Source organism: Rhododendron vialii, chromosome 8a, assembly GCF_030253575.1.
Source record: "Rhododendron vialii isolate Sample 1 chromosome 8a, ASM3025357v1".
In the NCBI taxonomy this organism is placed as follows: domain Eukaryota; kingdom Viridiplantae; phylum Streptophyta; class Magnoliopsida; order Ericales; family Ericaceae; genus Rhododendron; species Rhododendron vialii.
This window is the reverse complement of record NC_080564.1, coordinates 33,116,235-33,140,110: the sequence shown is the minus strand read 5'-3', so window position 1 is coordinate 33,140,110 and position 23,876 is coordinate 33,116,235. Positions and strand designations below refer to the sequence as shown.

At 39.2% G+C, this 23,876-nt stretch overlaps 4 protein-coding genes across 5 annotated transcripts; 2 read left to right on the top strand and 2 right to left on the bottom strand.

Annotated features, from left to right (window-relative positions):
- The first annotated feature begins 85 nt into the window (after nucleotides 1-85).
- LOC131335590 (uncharacterized) lies at nucleotides 86-10,489 on the top strand. 2 transcript variants are annotated; one of them, XM_058371024.1, is made up of 15 exons: nucleotides 86-746; nucleotides 3,074-3,470; nucleotides 3,562-3,739; nucleotides 3,876-4,015; nucleotides 4,101-5,337; nucleotides 5,439-5,539; nucleotides 5,649-5,793; nucleotides 6,658-6,726; nucleotides 6,835-6,880; nucleotides 6,979-7,343; nucleotides 7,423-7,502; nucleotides 7,621-7,756; nucleotides 8,890-9,115; nucleotides 9,232-9,314; nucleotides 10,106-10,489. In XM_058371024.1, the coding sequence occupies exons 1-15, from the start codon at nucleotides 590-592 to the stop codon at nucleotides 10,238-10,240; spliced, it is 3,495 nt and encodes a 1,164-aa protein (XP_058227007.1). In that variant the 5' UTR covers nucleotides 86-589; the 3' UTR covers nucleotides 10,241-10,489. The 2 variants fall into 2 exon arrangements, with proteins under 2 accessions (XP_058227007.1, XP_058227008.1); XM_058371025.1 differs by lacking the exons at nucleotides 9,232-9,314; nucleotides 10,106-10,489 and having other exon boundaries at nucleotides 177-746; nucleotides 8,791-8,905.
- A 1,511-nt stretch (nucleotides 10,490-12,000) lies between these two features.
- Nucleotides 12,001-13,691, bottom strand: LOC131336042 (large ribosomal subunit protein eL37x). The gene is made up of 4 exons (XM_058371660.1): nucleotides 13,501-13,691; nucleotides 13,246-13,381; nucleotides 12,399-12,500; nucleotides 12,001-12,277 (listed from the first exon to the last, which is right to left on the bottom strand). Exons 1-4 carry the CDS (start codon nucleotides 13,501-13,503, stop codon nucleotides 12,231-12,233), a joined length of 288 nt encoding a protein of 95 aa, XP_058227643.1. The 5' UTR covers nucleotides 13,504-13,691; the 3' UTR covers nucleotides 12,001-12,230.
- Nucleotides 13,692-14,869: 1,178 nt separating this feature from the next.
- Nucleotides 14,870-20,120, top strand: LOC131298977 (uncharacterized). Its single transcript, XM_058324497.1, has 9 exons — nucleotides 14,870-15,097; nucleotides 15,308-15,922; nucleotides 16,003-16,091; nucleotides 16,664-17,017; nucleotides 17,251-17,547; nucleotides 17,648-17,890; nucleotides 17,973-18,194; nucleotides 18,503-19,070; nucleotides 19,495-20,120. Exons 1-9 carry the CDS (start codon nucleotides 14,968-14,970, stop codon nucleotides 19,707-19,709), a joined length of 2,733 nt encoding a protein of 910 aa, XP_058180480.1. The 5' UTR covers nucleotides 14,870-14,967; the 3' UTR covers nucleotides 19,710-20,120.
- Nucleotides 20,121-20,365: 245 nt separating this feature from the next.
- On the bottom strand, nucleotides 20,366-23,513 carry LOC131336416 (putative Peroxidase 48). The gene is made up of 4 exons (XM_058372248.1): nucleotides 23,175-23,513; nucleotides 22,329-22,517; nucleotides 22,055-22,220; nucleotides 20,366-21,233 (listed from the first exon to the last, which is right to left on the bottom strand). The coding sequence occupies exons 1-4, from the start codon at nucleotides 23,472-23,474 to the stop codon at nucleotides 20,728-20,730; spliced, it is 1,161 nt and encodes a 386-aa protein (XP_058228231.1). The 5' UTR covers nucleotides 23,475-23,513; the 3' UTR covers nucleotides 20,366-20,727.
- Between the last annotated feature and the right edge of the window lie 363 nt (nucleotides 23,514-23,876).

Sequence of the window (23,876 nt, the reverse complement as noted above, 5' to 3'; positions counted from 1 at the left end):
AAAGGTTGAGTCTTCTAATCGGAGAATAAGGTTTAGATTGAAATATGTTTCAAAGACGTTTTGAGAGTCATTGGTCACGCTTGCACTCCCGCTCCGGCAGCGAATTACGTGACTTGGTGCAAAAGTATTGTAGAGACGTGACAAAATGTAGTATATTTTTCGGAGCCAAATTAACAGTCTCTTTCTCTCTCACCTAAAAGAAAAATGAAGGCCCGAACAAACCTACCAGTAGTCTTCGCAGTTGAAATTTCCATTGCCATTGGTAATGAGCGAGAAAGTTAAGAGAGAGAAAGCGACGGCGATATAGACCCAGGCGCACACACATATCACCCACGCAAGCTGACAAACCTAACGGTCTTTGGCTTCTTTCTCTGTTCAATTGGAATTATTCGTCTTCGCTTTTCTATAAAGCCAATTATGTTTCCGATTCTGATTGTTTTGCCCTAGTTTGATACGATCGTTCGAAGATGAGGCTGTATGGAGCTCAATTTACCGTCGGAGAATCTGATTCTTCCAAATGGCAGAGAATTGAGGGGTACAGAGAGGAATCGTACGGATTGAGACATTGATTTTAATTGTGTTTATATATATGTATTTTGATGAGTTTTGTGGTGTGAAGATTGTTCTGGGGTTTGCAATGAGTGCCGAAAGGAGGGCAGTGACGGTTCGTGACCTAGGAGAGGAAGCCAAGAAGCGGATTGTTTTCTTGGTCATATGCGTGGTTGGTCTCTCGTATCTCATGTCGTGTAAGTATTGCGTACGCATTTCGTGAAGAAGTTTCAGTTGTATTCGTTCATTGGTGTCTTTAGTCTGAATCCTATCATTCAATTGCTAAGTGAATGTGGCTGATAGTTATTGTTGGAATTTGTCCTGCATCGGCTAATTATCGCATCGAAAACTAGTGTAGGAGCCTGGGCGCCTCTTCCCTCATAACCAATTGGTTTTGAGTTGGATGCTTTAACATGGTATCGGAGCTAGGTGCTAGGTTTTCTGAGGCCTTTTCCCTTTGTTTAGTTGCACTTTGTTTTGTTGTGATTATGTTTCGGATCCTTTGTTGACCTCTCCACACGTGAGCCGAGGGTCGCACATGCGGGGGAGTGTTGAAATTTGTACCACTTCGGTCAATTACTAAATTATCACTTCACAAACTAGTATATGAGCCTAGGCGGGCTCTCCCCTCATATCCAATTAGTTTTGAGTTTGATGCCTTAACAATTATTTTACTCTGAGTAGTTTTTCGAAGCCTTTTCTTTTGTAGGCATAGTTTGTTGAGAATGTGGTCAAACCAACAAACGCATAGTGCGCCAAGAACAATCAAGAACAGAATGAACGTAAGACATAGAGATTTTTACGTGTTCCCCAACCGTGTAGTTGAGTACATCCACGGCTCACATCGGTTTCCACTATGTAATCGAATGAAGAGAGTACAAGTTGCATTGGCTGCTTCGTATATCTAGTATGTATAAAATAGGGTTTACATTGCCAATTACCCTAATATCCAGGTTTAGGTTTCGGGGGTGCTGCCATGGGCACTGCCTCTGGACCCCAGCGACCTGACCGATCAAGTCGAACCCCGAATGGTCAATGAAGCGCGACCCAAACCGAATCAGCCTTCACAAGCCCGACATAGTCATGTTGAATGAAGGGTACAATACTATATTCAAATTCTCCCCATTTTTCTCACCTCGTGTACTTTTAGCTTTTTGAAGTTTCTAGCACACTTGGCCTTTTTATTCATTTTTACTGAGAATACTTTGAAGAACATTCTGGTGTTCTTGTAAATTTCATATTCTGATTTTGGTTGCACCGAAGTTTCCTGGATTATATCGGCTGCATCAAACATCCCATTTGTTTTTGCAATTAGTTAAAGAAATAAATCTTAAGACCAAATATTGTGGTTCATCGCATGATGAGAGTTGGATGAGAAGAGAAAATGGAGACAAGAACATGCAGTGTGATCTTCCAACTTTAGTAGAGACTAGAAAGGCAAGTGAAGAGAAGAGAAGAGAAGCAAGGACTAGGACTAGTGGATGCCTGAGAGGATTAATTGACTTTGTAAGACTTGTGAATGTCCGAAAGAAGATGCAAGTAGGCTTGGGAGTCTATCCCTTTTTTTGGGTGCTAATAAAGAAAGATAACTCGGAGATTCTTGTTGGTATATGGGAGCTTTATATTGCGTTTGAAGCGCATGTTTCTCATATCCATTTGTTTCTGCCAAAGGGAATCCTGCTGCTCTAGGTTGTTACATTGGATTTTTGAGATATGTGGCGGTATGGCTTGTTCATGTATATATTGTGAATACAGGGTCTGTGCCCCCGTTGTTCACACATTTTCTTTATGTTATGATATCTAGTGAAGAATATTGAGAAAAGATGGAAGATTAGAAGAGAAATAGGTGAAAAGAGTAATGCCTTGTTCGGTTGTAGGTTTGGAAAATTTTTGGGTTTGGTTTTTTGGTAATGAGTGAGGAGAGAAAATAGGATAATAATTGGGGATAGGGGTAATGAGTGGAGAGAGTTAGAGAGAGAAATGAGATTAATGATTGGATATAGGGGTAATGAGCGGAGAGTGAAATGAAAGTAATGATTGGAAATATAGGTAATAAGTGGATTTGGGTTTGGAAATTTTTTTCCAAACCCACAACTGAACAAGGGCTAAGTGAAAAAGAATGGGACAGGTGATTTCGTTGGTACATCTAGGAGCACATCAGTAGCATTCTTAGTGGGGGTCATTTCCGTTTCTCAGTTGAAAGACTTGCTATCAATCCTTTTTTTCTAGCTTCTGAGGAGGAAACTTTATTCATTTTTGGTATCTATTGCTTTGCGGGGGGAAATTCGCTTATGGGTTGATGTATGGTTCATCTTTTTGGCCTCGTTTGCGCGTGTTGTTGCATACTGGCCCCCTTGCAGCTATATCTGGATTTTATATTCCAGGAATAAGAGATTAGCCCTGTTGCCCTATTTCAAGATATACCAATAGATTAAAATTGTTTGTCTGGAGGCTGATCATATTTTTCTCACTTTTGTCCTTTTGTCACTACTTGCACTCTCTCTCTCTACCCTTATTCTTTCAGTGACAAGCTCCTCAGTCTGGGTGAACTTGCCCGCTGCTGCCTTCTTGATTATCATCCTTCGCTATTTTTCTCTGGATTTGGAGATGCGGAAGAAAGCTGCAGTATACAACAGCAAACAAACCTCAGCAAGTGTTTATTCACAAAACAAACCTCTTGAAGCTCCTAAAGCTGTATTTGAGAAGTCTGACTGGAGAAGGAAAGTGAATTCTCCTGTTGTTGAGGAAGCAATTGATCATTTCACTAGACATCTAGTTTCTGAGTGGGTGACAGATCTGTGGTACTCTCGCATAACGCCTGATAGACAAGCTCCAGAGGAGTTGGTGCAGATCATAAACAGTGTTCTGGCAGAAATTTCATCTCGTATGAGGAATGTAAATCTAATCGATCTGCTGACGAGGTTCTCATTTGGGAGGTTTTCCATAGATGTTTTCCCAATTCTGTTTGTAAAAAGTGCATTTACCATAAATCATTTGCTGGGGATGATGCAGGGATGTAGTCAAACTTTTCTGCACACACTTGGAGCTTTTTCGCACAAGTCTGGCAAAGATTGAGAAGCGACAGCCTGGATCACTGACTTTTGAACATCGAGATATGGAACTAAAATTTATGTTGGCTGCAGAAAACAAATTGCACCCTGCTCTGTTTTCCACTGAAGCTGAGCACAAGGTTGTTTACGTCCTTCTTGCTCTCCTTATCTTGTTGAATCTATTGTTAGGCTGACTATTCTACTGGGCTTCTAAATCTAAAGACTCTAATGCCTTCATCATGCTCACTATGCCTTTGTTGTTCCTAACACGGACAGGTACTTCAGCATTTGATGGATGGTCTCATATCTTTCACATTTAGGCCTGAGGATTTACGTTGCTCTTTGTTTCGCTTTATTGTTAGAGAGCTTCTTGCTTGTGCAGTAATGCGGCCAGTATTGAACTTGGCTAACCCAAGGTAATTACCGCTCTTTGCAACAGTGGGTTATCACGTGGATATGCTCTTTTTTGCTGTGGGTTGATTTTTACAATTGTTGCATCAGGTTTATAAATGAAAGGATTGAATCTTTAGCTATTTCTTTAAGCAAGTCTAGTAAAGGAGCTACTACCGCACGATTGACATCCCAGTCTAAATCAAATGGGTCCACAAGGATTTCATCAGATCATTTTTCTCGATTTGTAGATCCTTCTGGAAAGGGTGTTGAGCTTGTCCAATTTAAAAAGGATCAACCTGAAACTGTTGAAGAGAAATCTGCAGCAGACTATGGAAATGGAACTCTTGTTTCGAAGGATCCATTACTTTCTGTGGATACCAGATCAACCCGTTCTTGGAGTTCTATACCATCAGGCCCTCAAAATGATGACGAGGAAGATACTCAAAGACACCACTCTGGAGGAGAATGGGGTGATGTTTTAGATAAGATGTCTCGCAGAAAGACTGAAGCCCTTGCTCCTGAGCATTTCGAAAATATGTGGACGAAGGGAAGAAACTACAGAAGAAAGGAAGATTCTAACCAAGTTAGCGAGCCAGTAACAAAGAGTTCTTTGCCAACAATAAGGACACCTAATAATTCTAAGGCATTGTCCAGGCAAAAAGGGAAGGATGGTTCCACCAAGATTAGTAGTAGCTCTGAGAGAAGTGTTGTTCTTCCTGGACCAACTGATAAGCCCCCGGAAGACAATTTGTGCCCCCATAATAATATGAACATATCGAGTCAGACTTTTGTTAGGTCATATGTGGATGATAATGAGGATAATCTCATGCATTTGAAGGATATCGAGTCAGAGAGCAGTAGTTCTTGTACTTGTGAAGATGAAGAAACTAGCAGTGTGACCGGTCTTGATTCACCTGGAACTAAAGTATGGGATGGTAAACATAATAGAAAACTTCCTGTCTCAAACATCCATCACCCACTTGAAAGTGTTGAAGGCCGCAAGACTAGAAAGACAGGCAAAGGGCATGCTCACTCTAGATTACACAGGACACAGCCAGGAAGGAGAAGGTCTAGATTAAGCAGTCAGAAGTTACATGTCTGGCAAGAAGTTGAGAGAACAAGCTTCTTATCGGGAGATGGCAAGGACATTCTAAATACTTCTAAAGGACATATCAAATCTGAGGACTCTAGTGATGACTCCGAGGCAGAAATGTTGGGCCGAATTCAGAGTGGAGCAACTGCTTCTTCATCTGCATCTTCGTCTACAATACCTAGAATACATAGGTTGTCTGTCAATGCTCAGGACAAATTGTTGGCAGATTCTTTTTTCAAGCTAAGATGTGAGGTACTTAACACATCGCTCAAAATTTACATTTGTTAAAGCTTGCATTAACTTTCCTGATTATGCTGTAGCATGTAAAGGATGTAACGTCATCTCTTGTGCAGGTGTTGGGTGCCAATGTCGTGAAGAGTGGCTCGGAAACATTTGCTGTTTATGCCATGTCTGTTACGGATGTAAATAATAATAGTTGGTCTATTAAAAGAAGGTGATTATGTGCATTGTGATGTTGCAACAGATCATACTGTTTATACTGCTGTGTTCAAGAAATTTTAAGTACATTGACTTTTAACTTAACTGCTTGATGATTTTTACAGGTTTCGGCATTTTGAGGAACTCCATCGTCGTCTGAAGGAGTTTCCAGAGTATACCCTTCATTTGCCGCCCAAGCATTTCCTGTCCACTGGTCTAGATGTGCCTGTCATTCAAGAACGGTGTAAATTGCTTGACCAGTATTTGAAGGTCATACAGTTACTCGTACTTCTCTTCTATTTTAATTTTGAATTTCTTGTTGTTGTTCTTCTTCTTCTTCTTGGAGAGCAAGCTTTACATCTAAAACATGAGTTAAAGTTATATCCTACAAAGATGCAGTTTGATTGGCTTCAACTTGCCTACTTGTACCGGGAAAAGTGAAGTTGGCACCACTGGACTACAAGGCCAAGATTATTTTCGTTTACTAAATATTCTGTACCAAAAACGCTCCTTGTCATGATACACAATATTTAGTATTAGTTAGGCATAACAATGTGGATAACTATTGGAACTTCGAAGAATGAACTGATTTTGTATAACTAGATATAAATTCTTGGACACATTTCGGCATTTCCTAACAGCTTAATCTTTTGGAACGATTTGTGATCCCTCATAGTGTCAGAGTTTTGGTTTGTGAGAGGTTGTGGATTCAGGTCTCTGCATTTTACTTGTTCCCTGTTTGCATCTTACTTCCCTTTCTCTTCTTCTCTATGTTTGGATGCTTGCCTCTCCACGTGCAAGGTGGGCTTGTATTTTTGCATGTGTTTGATAGCTTGATACATTGGTTGACTCATTTCCTATGAACTTTAAGCTTTTGGGAAAGTTGGTGATCTAACCGAGAACAAGCTATTTCAAAGTGTACACTCATTTTGGAAATGGAGGGAACAACGTGTAGGTCTAAACTTCTTGATATCCTTTGTAATACAGAGCTTGCAAACTGAAATCGAAATTGAATTATCGCCTTTACTCTACTTTAAATGTAATGTAATATGTTTTCATTTTGTCGTGCTACATTGTCTTCTTTCTTCTCTCGTCACTCTTTGCTCAACTCATTCATATATTTCATTTTGTCAGAAGCTTCTTCAGCTTCCAACTGTTTCAGGATCAATTGAAGTTTGGGACTTCCTTAGTGTTGATTCCCAGGTTTCTATTTCCTTCTTTCCATTAGTTCCTTTTTGTTTGTTTATTAGTTTGGAAAAAAGTCTGTGTTTCCTGTAGTATTTTCTGATTAGCTTGTTTTGCATAATGCAGACATATGTATTCTTAAATTCTATCTCTATTATCGAGACATTGTCAGGTGATTAATCTTTCTGAAGGACATTGGTACTTAAATTGATTTCTTGTTCATTGCTTGAACTTGCACAATATTGTCTCATATTGCTATGATTTTTACAGTTGACCTAGATGATACAGCAAATGAAAGAACTAAGGACGGTCAGACTGCTATTGGGCCTGCAGATTCCTTATCCTCGAGGAGACAACAACGAATTGCTGAAAGCAAGGAATCTACTGTACCAATGAAGCATAATGTTGTTGGAGATGGGTCAAAACTGAATGCAAAAGGTGCAGTTCAATCTCCACAAATGAAGCCTGCAAAAGAATTTGGAAACCCATCTGAGAATTCAAGTAGTGTCAACAATGAGGAGCATACCAAAGTATCGCTGACCAGAAAATCCATAAAGGGAGGTGGAAGTGATGATTTACAAGCATCATCTCATTCTGTTAATAATGCTGCTACTGACCCAACCCTCCCTACTGAGGTAATCACTCCTGTAATGAGTTAGCTACCATGCTCAAGCTCCTTTACTGATGTTCAGATTCTTTGTTTATTCAATGCAGTGGGTACCACCAAATCTAACTGTCCCTATATTAGATTTGGTTGACGTCATTTTCCAGCTCCATGATGGAGGATGGATCAGGTACTTTATATGGAATCGCTTTATTATGCCTACGTCATGTCACTTCTTTAATTTGTGAAAACTATCCAAATGTCTCCAGTTTTCCGGATTTTCCTTGGTGCTTACTCATGCATTACAGGCGGAAGGCTTTTTGGGTGGCCAAACAGGTATTACAACTCGGAATGGGTGATGCCTTTGATGATTGGTTGATTGAGAAAATCCAGCTTTTGCGTAGGGGAACAGTGGTTGCTTCCGCGATCAAGCGGATTGAACAGGTTATCTTTGATGACCTTCTTTAATTAAGCTGAGTGTAGCTGTAGCTGTTTAAATTTTTCTTGATCATTTGGATGAACTCTAACGTGCTTGAAGTTCTTGGTACCGGGTAGCAAAAACCAGGGTTGTGGTTTTCAGCTGTCTTAGCTCTTCACAAATCATAATTATTTCCTTAATTTGGCCAGATTTTATAGTTTTTCTGTTGCCTTGTTAGAGAAGCAACCTTGATGCCCTCTTTAGTTTTTATACTAGTAAATGAACAGTTGCCATTAGTTTCCCCATTGTCTTTGATCTCCAAAGTTGTTTGACATGAGCACTGAGCTTTTTTTCTTTTTCTTTTGAACATGATGAGCAGTAAGAATTTGATGCTCAACAATTTCCACTTGGAAGATACTCTTGAAGAGTGGTTAACCATGAGTGGTACTTGATAAATTGGTTAGATTTTAGTAGACTTTCAGTTACAAAGTCATTTGATACGTTCACTAACGCAGGGGCAGACCCATTAAGGGTCCCGTAGGGGAACGTGCACCAGACAACTGCTTGGGGTTTAACTTCTCCAAATAACTTTGATACCCTTCTAACATAGTCTGAAAATATGTTAAGTGTCCAATAAAATTAAACTGAATTTTTGGTCGTAACTATTTATTAAGCTTCTTTATAGATCGGTAAATTTTATGCCTTTCTTTTCTCCTCACACAACATTCTAGTTATCGTAATGTGAATTACCTATGTCTTCACTTATAGATACTATTACAAGGCATTACACTTAAATGAATTTTTCTGTAAGCTCACTTTAAAGAAACAATAATTTACTAACTAAAGTGATAGATGAAATTCACTATCTTTTTCTTGACAAAATTTTTCTTTGGTACCTTAAGAAATATGTGCCCCCGCTAGTGTAAATTTCTGGGTCCGCCACTGCACTTACCATTGATGTTTTTGCTTCAAAAGTCTCCAATCCGACTGAATGAGTTTTCATTTCATTGTAGAGATACGGTAACTGATAGGCATGTAGTCACTTGTCTTTCCTTTACAGGGATCTAAGGGGAAGATTGTGCTTGTTTATGAAAATCTTGTACAAAAGTGTCGCTAGCTTCCCTAATTTTCCAGTCTGATCCTTGTGTGATCCCTCTAGATACTTTGGCCTGATGGAATATTCCTAACAAAGCATCCAAAGCGACGAAGGCCAAGCCTCTCTGGGACCACACCACAAAGTTCACCTCATGGCCAACCTCCCACACCACAAAGTTCACCTCCTGGCCAACCTCCCACACCTAAGCAAGAGGGTTTCCACCAATTGGATGAGCAGCAGCAAAAGGAAGCTGAGCAGCGTGCAAAACTTGTGCATGCACTAATGATTGGTAATGATTCAATGTTTGATGAATTTCCTGTTCTCTAATAGCTTTAATGCAACACTGGATTCGTCGGAACTCCAATTGCTATGCTTTGGTTTGTCAACTCCATTTATCATATGCAGATAATGCACCGGCTGCTATTGTGGGTCTTTTTGGCCGGAAGGAGTATGAACAATGTGCTATGGATCTATACTACTTTCTTCAGGTGATTTGAGAAACAAGTTACTCAGGTTACACTCAAGTATTAGTTACATCCCGTCATCGCTGGTCATTGATTCTCCAAACACCTTTGAAAGCTTGGTCTTTATTTCCAGTACCTCCAATTAAACAAAAAGTTTTTTTTTCCCCTGCTTTGACTTTCCATTCAATAGTTGCACCAAACGCAGCAATGATTATGGGACGTTGAATACATAGCAATCTTTCCTTTCACTATTCCTTATTTTGGGTTACTTTCTGTTCTTTTGTTTTTTGAGAGTGTTTGTTTGACCATGAAGTTTTTTGACAAATATTTATCAGGTAATAGAGAACGTATGTTCATCTTTTAAAGATGTTAGCCTCATTTGTTTGGCTCAACTGATATGTCCAAATAGGCAACATGATAGCACTGTTGTCGGGGATGGAGCCAAGATTCTGCTTCTTTTTTGCTTCAGGCTAATGACATTAGTCAAGTTATTTCTGCTAAATGGTATTTTAGTTGGTGCATGTAAGGAGAATGACCTGCCTAGCAATCCAACCTGTTAGAGCTTGTCTCACATTAGTTATTCTAACGTCCAAAACTAGTATATGACCCTAGAGAGCTTTTCCACTCATTGCCAAATGGTTTTGAGTTGGATGCTTTAACAACACCAATAAAAACTGTACATATTTTGAGCAAAATTTTCAACTCAAGTGGGTCAAAATCCCTCTGCCATTGACTGTTGAGTTGGTTGTGCAGCTGTTTTTCAGTCTTGGTCTGAATTTTGTCTCATACATTTATTCTCTCTTTTACTTGTGCAGTCGTCTGTGTGTTTAAAGCTCTTGGCTTTTGATCTCCTTGAGCTGCTGCTTTTATCGTCATTCCCGGAGATGGATTATATCTTCAGGCCATTGCATGAACAAAAGTATAAGTTTGGGGAGTTCAGTCCCAGTTGACGGTGATGTATTTCATCGATCACAGATTGAGAGCAATTATTTTTTACCATTTTTGTTTCCTGGTTGAGGTACATAGTTTTATTCAAGGTACGATTGAATTCAAATCAAGATTTGAATTGATGGAGCCAAAGCTCAGTGGTTCGGACTTGGGTCCAATTTGTGTCAAGCTTTGATTTTGCGAGTGCGAGGAAACTACATACATGTAAATTTCTGGGGAAATGCAGATATACAAAGACATCCTTTTACAAATTTAGAGCAAATTTTTTTTCCCATTTTTCCCATTTTTTGTTTCGTACTGCGGTACATAGTTTTATTCGAGGAAAAAATGGTTTCAAATCTAGATTTGAATTGAAAGCGCCAAGCTCAATAGTTAAGTCTCGGGTCCAATTTGTGTCGAGCTTTGATTTGCTAGTGTGAGGAAACTACATACATGTAAATTTCCGGAGAAATACAGGATCTACGGAGCTCTTCTTTTACTGTTGCAGTGTTGCCTCATGCAATCAAACTATGAAGCTCTTCTTTTTCTGTTGTAGTGTTACCTCATGCAATAAAATATGCCATCTGAGATGTGAGCTTCTTTTACTGATGTAGTGTTACCTCATGCAATATAACATGCCATCTGAGATGTTTGATTTCGTTTTCCGCTTTATAATTGTTAGAAACATTTCTCAAGCTGATAGATAGATCGACAAAGGCTTATGAAAATTGTTTTCAATATTTTTTTCCTTTGGAAAATAACCTACTCCTTTTTTATAAAAAAGGGCGGAACATTTGTTGCAGAAAACAAAAGAAAAACAATACCGAATGTGCATTTATCTGCGTGCACAAGTGAGAGGATGTGACCAACTATGAACCTGAGACCCGATACAAACGGCAAATGTGTTTTAATTTCTACCACATTTCTCTGGGGCGCCGATGATAAAAAATGTACTTTAGATAACTTATCAATGACACGATGATGGAAACATTTTACACGGTACATTTCAGCTCTGTGTGAGGTAATATCTCTCACCAGTTTTTGAAGTATGCATTACTGCAAAATGTCTACTGCTCAAATCTCACGGGTATACACCAAAAGAACAAAGTTTGCCTCTGATTCTCCCGCTCATGAGTTTGGGAGTCGGCCCATCTTTCTACTACCGCACACCCTAGACTAGGCGCTAGAGCGAACTTTTGAATTACATCATCCTTACCATCTAGAACTGTATGTCTCAAATGGGTAAAGGAAGCAATATGCTTGAGTAGCCACACCTACATCATTCTTATCATCTAAAGAACCATAAAAGGCATTTTATCGTCTCGCCTTTGGCTTAACTGAACAAGGGGGAAAACTAACTTCCACGTAGCTGAAGCAACAAAAAATATTAACGGACACAAAGCTAGCTCATGGAGCAATAGGATCTGCAATGCTCTCTCCAACAATTGCGAAGGGGGTAATAGAAACCAAGCGGCAGTCTAGTTCTGTGAACAATTGGAGCTCCGCCTTCGCTGGCTCAAACAGAGGTTCTCAAGATGCTTCAGCTGAGTTATGTTCAATCATATTCTAGCCTTTATCGATGGTTAGTGGCATATATATATACTGATGTAAGACGAAAAAACATTGCCAAGGCCCACTTCACATCACACAATTCCAATCAAATCTAGCATTGGGTGTATTGAGTCAATCCCTAGATCACATGGCAGACTAGAGGTGCCGGGGGATGGAATTTTAAGTAAATAACCAATCTTGCATCAGAATGCCAACATGGGAACCATAATACTTATCAAAGTCTCAGGATACTGGGAATTCAAAGCAATAGTTCGATCCATTTGTATGAAAAACGCGAATAAACTACAGATTAAAAGATAAAATCTTAAAGCAGATATCAAATTGGAGCAAAAGCCTCCAAATGAGGTTCCCAAAATCAACTCAGTTCCAACACTTCAAAACTACCGAATGAAACCACATTTTAGTACCCTAAATCACGCCTGGTACAAGGCCTTCATTGCCTCAAGCAGTAGCTGCCGCCACCTTCTTCCTTGGAGCTGCTTCAGTCCCTAAACAAACAAGAAAACCGAATAAATACGCTAACAAAAAATATCTACAGATTCACATAAACAAACATATGAATTCTAAATGCATTTAGATACACAAAATGAATAAGAGGGTATTACGTACCTTCTCTGAAACCACTCTTGAATCTGCGAGGCACGTTGCGGAGGTACCTCATACGACCTGTCCCAGTTGTCTTCCTGCGGATCGCCTTCACACTCCAGTTATCTGTATTATTATGCAATGATTATATCTTCTTGCAACATAGGCGCACATATATCTTACATATCCATACCATTGAGTCCTTGGGTTCTCAAAATAGTCTAAACAGAAACTTCATAACACACCAAATACAATTACCCAAGTTCACCCAACGTAGAGGCATGTAACCAAGAGAGCTGCACAAGTGAGTGTGTAACCTATCGTGCATCAATTTAATAGAGGTGCACATACATTTTACATATTCATCCAATTGAGTCCATACGATTGAGTCCTTGTGTTTTTGAAATAGTTTAAACAGAAACTTCATAACATGCTAAAAAAATACAATTGCCCAAATTCATCGAATGTAGAGGCAATCAAGAAAGCTGCATAAGTGAGTATGTAACCAATTATTCATCGATTACATCTATCTATTTGCCGTATATAAATTTTAAATATCCATACAATTGAGTCCATGGGTTTTCAACACGGCGTAAAAGAACTGCTTCATGAACACACTCAAATAGTAAAACTAACCAAATTTACCAGATGTAGAAGCAATCAAGAAAGCCGCATAATTAGTGAATATATGTAACATACAGAAAATGGGCTAATCCAAGGTCCAATCTTGCTTGCACAATGGAAAGTGGGTTTTCCACAGAGGACTGATCCTTTTATTTTGACCGATGCAGTTAATAAACAACTAATTCTAAAATATATACGTAGGAGAGAGAGAGAGAGAGAGAGAGAGAGAGAGAGAGAGAGAGATTACATGTCCTCTTGCGGGCAGCGGGGAAAGCACAAGCGGAGCAACGGCTCTTCTGGAGATGAAAGCTGCGGCGGCCACACCTCACACAGAGGGTGTGGGTCTTGTTCCTCCTCTTACCAAAACTCCCTGTTCCTTTCCCCTGATGATATTCCAATCACCCATTCATTCAATCACATGATCCCACATACATAAATAGTCATACACATACACATACTGTGAGAGAGAGAGAGAGAGAGAGAGAGAGAGAGAGAGAGTTACCATTGGTGCGCAGCTGGAAAACCCTAATCGTCTGAGGAAGCAGATGAAGGGCGGCTCTTATATGAAGTGAAAATGACTGGTGAAAGAATGGGAGAGAGAGGGTTTAGGTTTAGAGCTGGCTAGTTGGGTCTTGTGACACTGGGCTTCTTCACGGGCGCGCTCTCTCTCTCTCTTGGCCCACTAAATTACTGAATCAGCCCATCTAATAAAAAATCATCTACTCCACTAATTTTGAATCAAATGACTTATAATAATTAATTATCCATTGATCGAATTGTTCAGGTGAAAAAGGATGAAATATATGAATATTTGTTTATTTATTTATTTACTTGTTACCATTCGAGAGAATCATTTTTTTTTGGTCGAAAATGGCAAATTTATTATTTCTGGTTTAAAAAATTTGAGAATTCAAAGCTTTTTACTATTTATTCTATTACTACTAAAAAAGATTAAATTTATAATATAAAATAATTTAGACTAATTCTATCACGTGTTTGATTGAGCAATTGCTCATTGAATGTTAGCAAAATAAGCATTGAAATTACAGACAATTTAATATCATTTATAATACATGAGGGGAATGAATATATGTTGTTAAGACAAACCTCATAGTGTGTCTGTCGATGAATTGTCCAAAAATAAAAAGAGGTGGCTGTAGTTCGTCCTTTTTAAGGGTTGTGTTAGGTTTGTTGAAATTATTTAAATCGTTTACTTTGTAGAGCTCGTTGAGACTTCTATGCCTTGTTTGGATGCGATTTTGGGAAAAAAATTCCAGTAAAAAAACACTCATTACCCCTACTTTCAATCATTACCCTTATTTCGCTCCCTTCTATCCAATCATTGTTACTCGAAAAATTTCCCTTCTATCCTCATCTCTCCCTTCTATCCGATCATTATTACTCAAAAAATCATTTTCATAGGATAGGGATCCATATTTTTTTGGAGCACATTCTTCTTGGACAAACCGAATACAACTGGATTTGATTCAGTGTCTCTGAGTCCATTTTACCCAAGGGAAATATGCTCCAAAAAGATATGTATCGATATTCAATGAACATGATTTTCTAAATAACTAAAGCTCGCGATGAGTTTTACAAAATGAACGATTTAAATCATCAAAACAGACCTGACACAAGCCTTAAAAAAGACGGAACTGTACGCAGCAGTTGGGTTTCCCCAACTGCCAAGAAGCCCTCACCTAAATAAAACACGTCGCGCCAGTGTACTACTTTGCGTCCATGATGTCTTACTTTGCGGCCGTGGCTTATAAAGTTGCGGCCATGGCTAAACGAGACATATTGGAAAGCGCGGGAAAATGGTAAGCGACTGTGACTGAAAATGAGAGAGGCTATATATATATCTATATCTATGTCTATATATACATACGATTATACGAAATCGAGATTGAGATTGAGAAATCGAAGATTGAACTATAAAAAACATAGTAAACTGAAGAAGAAGCCGTAAATGGAAGAGCAAAGCGAGAGAAAATTCCCAGCCTTCCCATTCAAACCCTACTCGATTCAGATCGATTTCATGAACGCCCTCTATCAATCTCTCGACCGAGGCGGCATTTCCATGCTCGAAAGCCCCACCGGTACTCTCTCTCTCTCTCGATTGAATTGGTTTTTTCTGCTTGCCAAATGTTAGTCCATATAATGCACGTTATATGATAACGTTTAAAATAAAAAAATAAAAAAATTCATGGATGAGTCATAGTCTCATAGGAGGTGGTTTGATTTGTTGGCGCGATACTGTGTTTTGGTAAATGAACACTAACCCTAAGTGGTTACGATTATTGGTACAGGGACAGGGAAGACACTGAGTATCATATGCAGCGCATTACAATGGCTCGTTGATAGGAAGGAGAAACAGATTTCTGAAAACACAGCTGATTCCAGTAATAATCCATCGGGTTCAGACGATGAACCTGATTGGATGAAAAACTTTGTAGCAAGTAAAGAAACTCCAATAGAGGAAAAGAAGGACATAAAGAATAAACTAGGGCATAGGTCAATGAGATTTACTAAGAATAGGAATAAGAAACATTTTGGAGAGATGTTCAATCACATAGGGGAGGGTGAGGAGAAGGATAAGAAGAATGGGAAGGGGAAAAGCGACGGGGAGGAGTTGAATGATGAGGAGTTTTTGGTGGAAGAATACGAAAGTGAAGAGGAAGGCGGCGTTGGCTGTGGACAATCGAAGAGGAAAGGTGGTGGAGTTTACTTAAGTTCCTCTGATGAAGAGAAAGATGATGGTTTTGATGATGAAGATGAGGAAGAGGCGGCGTTGAAGATTTATTTCTGCAGTAGGACGCATTCGCAGCTTTCTCAGTTTGTAAAGGAGTTGAGAAAGACTGTGTTTGCTAGTCAGTTGAAGGTTGTATGCTTGGGCTCTAGAAAGAGTTTATGCATCCATGAAGGTATATGTGTCCTTTTATTGAGTTGTAGGGAAAAGTGTTTTGGTTTTCGTGTGAATAACTTTCTGAATTTTGTATTTCAGAGGTTTTGAAGCTTGGGAACGCAGGTCGCATTAATGAGCGGTGCTTGGAGCTTCAAAAGATTAAGAAAGATGATGTTTCAAAAATGAAGGTAGTAATCATGGCAGCTTTTCGTGCGACCAGAGGTTGATGCAAACGAACAAGCTTGTAGTGATCTTTAGTACTGCTTTTTGTGATCTTTAGAGTGATGACCCTTTTGCTTATGGACTTGACCAATTTCATAAACACTATTCATTTTTCCATATATCATGTTCACCGCTTGCTAAATGCAAAGCAATACCTCAATTCATTGCCTTTGCTTCTTTCTCTATTATTATTATTTTTATGCTAGGTTAACACAAGGTGCAGCCAAGTTTTTCTGTTTTCATCGTTTAATCTTTGAGATGGTTTTTATGTTGTGATCACGATTGACTAATTCGGATGGTACTAACTGCACATTAAGCACTATAATATGAACCATCGTAATGATTTCATGTTAAATTCCTAAAAACCAATGTATTTGCTCAATTTAAGTTTCCCTCCCAGGTTGAAACGGGAATGTGTCTTCTTTCTATTTTAGGCTAACCATGGAACAATCTTCACTGCATTGTTTTTTTTCTCTTTCCAGTTCAGTACGAATGCTTCTTGTTGCCAGGGCACTGAAGTAATAGTGTTGATGTGCAGAATTTAGGTGCTGGAGGAAGAATCCGCCGGACTAAGGCTTCTTGTAGATGTCCAATGCTTCAGAAACATAAACTACAAAAACAGTTTAGGAGAGAGATCTATGAGGAGAATTCGTTGGATATTGAAGACCTTGTTCAGCTAGGAAGGAGGATAGGAACTTGTCCTTATTATGGCTCCCGAAGCATGGTCCCTCCAGCTGATCTTGTGGTTCTTCCCTATCAATCTCTTCTTTCCAAATCATCACGTGAATCGCTTGGTTTAAAGCTCAAGAAAAATATTGTCATAATAGATGAAGCTCACAATCTAGCCGACTCTCTCATCAGCATGTATGACTCCAAAATTACTTTGTCACAGGTATTACAGTAGAAGCCTTGCTTTCACTATGGGTTTGTCCATTAATAGTAGTTTTATGCGTCACTGATTTCAATGCTCTTCTAAGGAGTTATCTAGTTATGCTACTGATTACTTGATTCCATGATGAATTGAAAAGTTATTGAGTGTTTGGAAGGTTTGAATTTCCACAAGGAAGTGAGTCCTTCAATTTATTATTGAAGAGGTTGTAACAGTTGGATCTGTCTCCTCTGCAGTTGGAGCGTGTGCATTCCCAAATAGGAAAGTACTTTGAACGATTCCGCAACTTGTTAGGGCCCTGCAATCGTAGATATATTCAAACTCTAATGGTCCTCACTCGGGCTTTTCTCCAATTTCTACATCTTGAGAACAGTGAGGGAGATGCGAATACTTGCTGTGAAGGTGTTTCTGGAGCAAAAAATGCCAATGATGGTTCTATGGCCATTAATGAATTCCTATTCTCTCTCAATATTGACAACATAAACTTGGTTAAATTGTTGCGATATATCAAAGAAAGCAATATCGTTCACAAGGTGAGGCTTTTTTTGTGCTCTTTGTGTTATATATGTCATTCTACGTTCTCTTTATATTTCATTCTCTGGGTTAAGGGTCACAGTATATTTTGCCTCTCAGGTCAGTGGCTATGGTGATAAAACGGCTTGCTTGTATAATGGCTCAACACTCAAAGATGGAGATGAAAGCTGTGACGAAGGAAGCAGCTTGTCCGCTTTTCAAGCATTAGCTGATATGTTGCTATCTTTGACAAATAATGATGGTGACGGTAGAATAATCATTTCGAGAAGATCGAATGGCTCTGGGCAGGAGGGAGGATACCTTAAATACGTGATGCTCACAGGGGAAAAACTATTTTCTGAGGTTTGCCACTGATTTAACATCATAAAATCTGTAGATGATGTATTTTCCACTCCAACTTTTTAACATGACTCATTTTTCGTAGATTCTTGATAAAGCACATGCCGTTGTTTTGGCGGGGGGAACTCTACAACCTATTGAGGAGACAAGGGAGCGACTCTTTCCACAGTTAACACCAGATTTGTTGCATTTCTTTTCATGCAGCCATATAGTCCCTCCAGAGAGTATTTTGCCAGTTGCTGTTTCCCGTGGCCCCTCTGGCCGGTCCTTTGATTTTAGCTACAGTTCCAGAAGTTCTCCAGAAGTGGTGGCTATATTGTCTCCTTTCATCACTCTTTTGTAGCTACCCCATTTTTCTCAAAGTGATCACATTTTCTTGAGTAGTGATTATTATCTAGGGATTTCAGCTGGTTGTGTTGTGAAGCTTACCAAGAAGTTCTTTGGTTCTTCCTTCTTTATCATCAACTTTCTTGTTCTGGGATTAATATAATTCAATCTTAGTGGCAAAATAATTTTAACTTCTGAAACTAATTGTCTTCGTGAATCCTGTAATTCAGAATGATTTTTGCCCCTGAATATCCACTGACAAAGTATGTCCATGTGCTGAAATTACAGGTAGAGGAGCTAGGTCTTCTACTTAGCAATTTGGTGACTACAGTTCCTGAAGGAATTATCGTTTTCTTCTCTTCGTTTGACTATGAAGGACAAGTCTATGATGCATGGAAGGCTTCAGGCATCCTTTCAAGGATTTCAAAGAAAAAGCATGTATTCAGGGAGCCTAGACGGAACACAGATGTTGAAGTTGTGCTGAAGGAATACAAGAATACAATTGATGCATTATCTAATGGGGATCTAAAAGCAGATCCAACACTTCACATCAATGGTGCAATTCTACTAGCTGTTGTGGGTGGGAAGATTTCAGAAGGTATAAACTTCAGTGATGGGATGGGTCGATGCATAGTTATGGTTGGACTTCCATACCCTAGCCCTTCTGACATTGAGTTGATTGAGAGGGTGAAACATATTGAGGGTCTCGGGGAGACAAATTCTAATAAAGCCTCCCAATTTGATGAACATTACAATGGTGATGTGAAAGCTGGATTTGGCATCTTAAGAAGTTGCAAGCGCAGAGGAAAAGATTATTACGAAAATCTTTGCATGAAAGCTGTAAATCAATCAATAGGTACGTTATATGCCCCATAGACTATCTGCATCATTATATAGATCTTGTAGTCCTTTACCATTGCCTCCAATTCATCAAAATGGCCGGCTCACAATGGAGAACAATTGGAGCCAAAGCAAGCCTCATAGGTTCTTTGACAATATCATACTGTACTGAAAAAAAAAGATGTCAAGCAAAGTAAGATGTGGTTTTGATACTGGTTTGGACTCTGGAGAAAATTTGGCTTCGAGTTGGATTGGCCGTAGCATCCAGTTAAGGCCAGTTGCTGGTGAATTCAACTCTTTGACCAAACATATTGTGTTGACTTGACCTGCTTATGTGTGCAATACATGATGCTTAAATATTTTGTCCCCTTTTTTCTTTACAGTTCCATATTCAATTTTTCTTGAATGTGTCCCTTTTTTTCCTGTCTGGTCTACCGCAGGTAGAGCAATTAGACACATAAATGATTACGCGGCAATCTTGTTGGTTGATGCACGGTATGAAGCTGATTCAACAAAAGGAAGTTTCTCCCACCCCTCAAACAAGCTTCCCCAGTGGATCAAAGCACGTCTTGTTTCTAAGACTGACAACTATGGAGAAGTCCATAGGCTTCTGCATCAGTTCTTCAAATTCAACAAAAAGAGAGGGATCCAGTAGCCACTAGCAAGTTTTCAGTCTTAGAAACAAGAAGTGAACAGATAGCAAGTTATTGTCGAACAGATAACAAGACGTGACAACTACGGACAAGTCCATAGGATTCTGCATCAATTCTTCACATTCAACAAAAAGAGAGGGATCCAGTGGCCTCTAGGAAATTTTGCTGGAGAAGTTGCTTCGACTGTTGAACAGCTAATCCACTTGAACAATATGCTGTTGTCGGCTATCCATTAGAAATTCTTTGATGTAGGATTAGAGCAGTTCTAAGGTGGAATTGGCGAGAGAGAATTGCATGGTGGTGAGGCAACTGTGTCATTTTGTAAAGTTTTAATAGTATATTTATGAGGAACGAACTGATACTCCTGAATAATGTGGATACATATTTTACACAACAGGCCCATATTTGATCAACTTACTAACATTATACATCTCTCTCTCTCTCTCTCTCTCTCTCTCTCAACACATACGCACACACACTGTTTGCCATAATGTACTCCCAATGGTTCAACTTATGTCCTATGGAGTTGGTCTTTTTTCTTGAGCTCATGCTATTCTTCAGAGGTAGCCAGATGCAACATAGTTTTACAATAGATAGAAATCAGACAACAAAGTTCCTCTCCAACTTCACTGCCACACAGTTTCACTAAATATTTTCACTTTCAACATGTCTCCATTCATTTCTCAAAAGTCTATTTCATGTGCATGTATTTAAGACATAAATCAGCATGAAAACACTCTGAAAAATCCCGCATACAACCACCAAACGTTACAAACTACAGTAGATGTTTTACTAATTGTTGGATGAGTCAATTAACAATTCAGAGAAACTTCTACAAATGCGAGTGTTTGTACATAAGCGGCCAGCTGAAACCACAAAATTTAACAGATTCCACGCTTTAATTCCCAAGACACTCCGAACTCCTCCCAAGGGAAACAGTGTACGTAGGTGATATACAAATTGAACAAACACAATCTAAAACTATATCGGGTAAGGCTGAAAAAAAGTGGCTATATTTTCTTAGGCCACTTTTGAACAACTAATCCTAACCTGACCCATTGGTGCTGTCAGAACTCCAAGATTGGAAAGCTTCCTCATTGCCAGAGCAAAGTCCCTTCGGAACAAGGAAGTATCTGAGGCGTATGCTCTAACCCAAGTCTCAGTTTCTTCCCCTGCTGTTAGCTGCTGATCAACATAAAGGATTCCTCTAGCTTGAAGAAGATTACGGTAGTATAGAGTCCCAAAATCTGATCCCCTTTCCTCACTGTCCATCTCCACTTCTGCCTCCCCGATTGAGGAAGTTGAAAATGTCGAGTCATCAACAGAAGATGGAGATGGTGAGTCATCTACAGAAGATGGTGATAATGAAGGTGATGACCCCAGTGTTATGAGACTGTTGTTGCATCTTGATCTCAGGTGATTGAGGAAATCGGTGTCTAGGGTTGGGTCAGGTTCATTAGTGCCATCAAAGTTGTAGAGCCGGTTGGCGATGAATTTGCAGTGGACTTTTCCAACACTATGAGCACCTACACAGGAAGGGACACCAAAGAACACCCATTTTAGGAGAATTTTTTAGTACAAACGGTTATTTGTAACACTCCTCTCATATGGGGTGGAACCTACACAGACATGTGACCCAGATAGACTAATAAAAGAGTTGACATGAGAAAAATCACCAAACCGATAACAATGAACTGAAGTTTCAAATGACGCAGGACTGGGATTACAAAGATAAACACTGTGGTGAGCAAAAACAGGCTGAAAAACAATAAACCAAACTAACAAGTAAGATCATCTTTTTATAATGTTTTGGTTGACCTGAAAGGTACTCAGCCTACAAGAATTAACTGTGCTATGTTCAGTTAGGAGAAAGTATCTTATTTTTTCCATGTTTCATCAACATGCAGGTGAAAGTGTTCTTCTTCAGATGTACCGAAAAAGAAAGTATTCTTCTTCAGATGTACCGAAAAAGAAAGTATTCTTCTTCACATTCATCTTACAATCCTTTTTCAGTGTTCTTTTCAATGATAATGTTTCATGTTTAGGTAATCAATTTCACTGTTATCTTAGATTTCATAGAAACCACAACGAGATATTTAAATCGCAATTTCGTGGAGAACGTGCAGATAGTTTATCTCATCTTCATCCAACATAAATACCCTAGACTTTGAATTGCAATGTCATGGTCCCATCTAGAAGTAAGCTAAAGGGCTCCATCAATTGATAAATAACAATAGTCCTGGAAATGGTTAAAAAATGCATCCAAAACCCGTAAACCAGTGATTCTTTTCACTGAGAAGTGAGAAAACAAGGGAAACTTTAATGTGAGAGAGGAAAATGTTGGTACCTAAGAGACTGACTGTCTCTCTTTCATCAAATCCCCTAGATGCAAATGATGCAATGGTACTTGGGAGATTGTCTTGGGGACTCGGAAGCTCGTATGTTGCAAGTTCTGAGAAAGAAAGTTCTCCGTCTCTCCTACCAGTTTCCAGAGGGTAGAATGGACCACCAGCCTGAAATTCAACACTCAGACTAAATACCAGATAAACAAATCGAGATCGAGAGAGAGAGAGAGAGAGAGAGAGAGAGAGAGAGAGAGAGAGAGAGGATGGGGGATTTACAAGAACAACACTTTCTCTAGCAGCCAAAACAAGAATATCAGCACAAGAAACTACTCCCGGGCAAGCTTCTTCGAGATCCGACTTGATGATTTCGATTATATCAAAGCCCTTCAACGTTTCATTGGGAGGAGACTCTTTTTCACTATCCACGCCATCAATCGAATCCAGTAAAACCGAGGCATCACACCCCTGCAACATATCGATCAGGAACAAACCCAGTAATAATCAGACAGAAAAGACATTTACCCCATTCGAACTTACAACATTATATCAGGAACTTTCAAAGAAAGTAAAAAATATATACTATATATCAAATCCAACTACAAAGAACCGAACAGCCTGCAAGAAAGCAAAATCCCAAACAGAAGGTGAACATTACAACCAACCCAGATAAGTATCAAGAAGTTTGAACTAATACTAGTATCTCATGAGTTCACAAATAAAGAACGAAAACCCAGATCAATTTTTTTACCGAAACAAACACGCATATTAAATTTGATAACAAATTACTGTAAGAAAGCGAAACATAAAGTGAGCATTACAGCAAACTCAGATCTGTATCAAGAAGGAAGAATTAGGAATGGAAGCAATCGCTGAACACGTCGGCCAAGGAAAAACCCAAATCACAATCATCAAGTTGCAAAAGAAATAAATTAAACCCAAATCAAATTCAACAACGAAGAACAAAACAAAACGTAGTGCAAGAAAAAAAAAATAGAGAAAACAAAACCCAAATCAAATTCAACAAAAAATAATCAAACACAGAGCAAGCAACCTAAACCCAGAACAGATATTGACCATCACAACAAACCCAGATCAGAATCAAGGAGGAACAAGAAATTTCACCTCAATGAAGCAGTCATGAAAAACCAGCCTGAGAAGTGATGGAGGGACGTCGGAGCGGATCTCGTACAGACGACGAACCCTCGACCGGATGATTTTCTCGGCTTGTGGGCAAGTATCGTGGTAGAAGTCATATTCCAGTGGTTTGTGACTGCTAACCAAATCAACGGGAGTTGAATTCGAATCGAATGAATACAATGTGAAGGTGGGAAGACCCTTTCTGGTCTCAGCTTTTTCTTCCTTGAGAGAGATCAAAACACAGAATATGAACACCACAAAACTCAGTTTCCCCATTAAATCCATCTCTCTGTCTCTCTCTGATAAGTTCTCTCTCTCTCTCTCTCTCTCTCTCTCTCTCTCTCTCTCTCTCTCTCTCTCTCTCTCTAGGTTTTCTCTGAGTTGCGGAGGAAGTGAAGGGGGGAGGAGTTGGTTGTAAATATACCGAACGATTGAGCGGGAAATAACTAACATAGTGATGTGGCAAGAACCGCCCTTCCATAGAAAAAGTTCAAAACAAGAACGGCTAAAATTTGCACAGAAGCTCTTTTAACATTTCTTTTTTTGTACCAACTTGGTTTTTTGTTTTTTGGTAATTTATTTGCCAAGCATTTTTTTTTTGAACATTTGCCTAGCTTGTTTGCCCCTCTTTTTTTTGTTTGTAGGGAGTAGTTTGACCGTTGACCATGATGAAAGAAATTATACTAG

Bases quoted from the DNA above. Each gene is read 5' to 3' on its own strand.
- LOC131335590 (XM_058371024.1), top strand. From the start codon at position 590: ATGTATTTTGATGAGTTTTGTGGTGTGAAGATTGTTCTGGGGTTTGCA. The intron at 6,881-6,978 runs GTGATTAATCTT...TGATTTTTACAG, and splicing joins TATTATCGAGACATTGTCAG to TTGACCTAGATGATACAGCA. The intron at 9,116-9,231 runs GTAATGATTCAA...TATCATATGCAG, and splicing joins TGTGCATGCACTAATGATTG to ATAATGCACCGGCTGCTATT.
- LOC131336042 (XM_058371660.1), bottom strand. The intron at 12,501-13,245 runs GTAATCTCTCTC...ATAATAATACAG, and splicing joins CGCTGCCCGCAAGAGGACAT to ATAACTGGAGTGTGAAGGCG. The intron at 12,278-12,398 runs GTACGTAATACC...TTGTTTGTTTAG, and splicing joins CAAGAGTGGTTTCAGAGAAG to GGACTGAAGCAGCTCCAAGG.
- LOC131298977 (XM_058324497.1), top strand. From the start codon at position 14,968: ATGGAAGAGCAAAGCGAGAGAAAATTCCCAGCCTTCCCATTCAAACCC. The intron at 15,923-16,002 runs GTATATGTGTCC...TTTGTATTTCAG, and splicing joins GAGTTTATGCATCCATGAAG to AGGTTTTGAAGCTTGGGAAC. The intron at 17,548-17,647 runs GTGAGGCTTTTT...TTTGCCTCTCAG, and splicing joins AAAGCAATATCGTTCACAAG to GTCAGTGGCTATGGTGATAA.
- LOC131336416 (XM_058372248.1), bottom strand. From the start codon at position 23,474: ATGGATTTAATGGGGAAACTGAGTTTTGTGGTGTTCATATTCTGTGTT. The intron at 22,518-23,174 runs GTGAAATTTCTT...GATATGTTGCAG, and splicing joins TTCATGACTGCTTCATTGAG to GGGTGTGATGCCTCGGTTTT. The intron at 21,234-22,054 runs GTACCAACATTT...CTTCCTGTGTAG, and splicing joins AGAGACAGTCAGTCTCTTAG to GTGCTCATAGTGTTGGAAAA.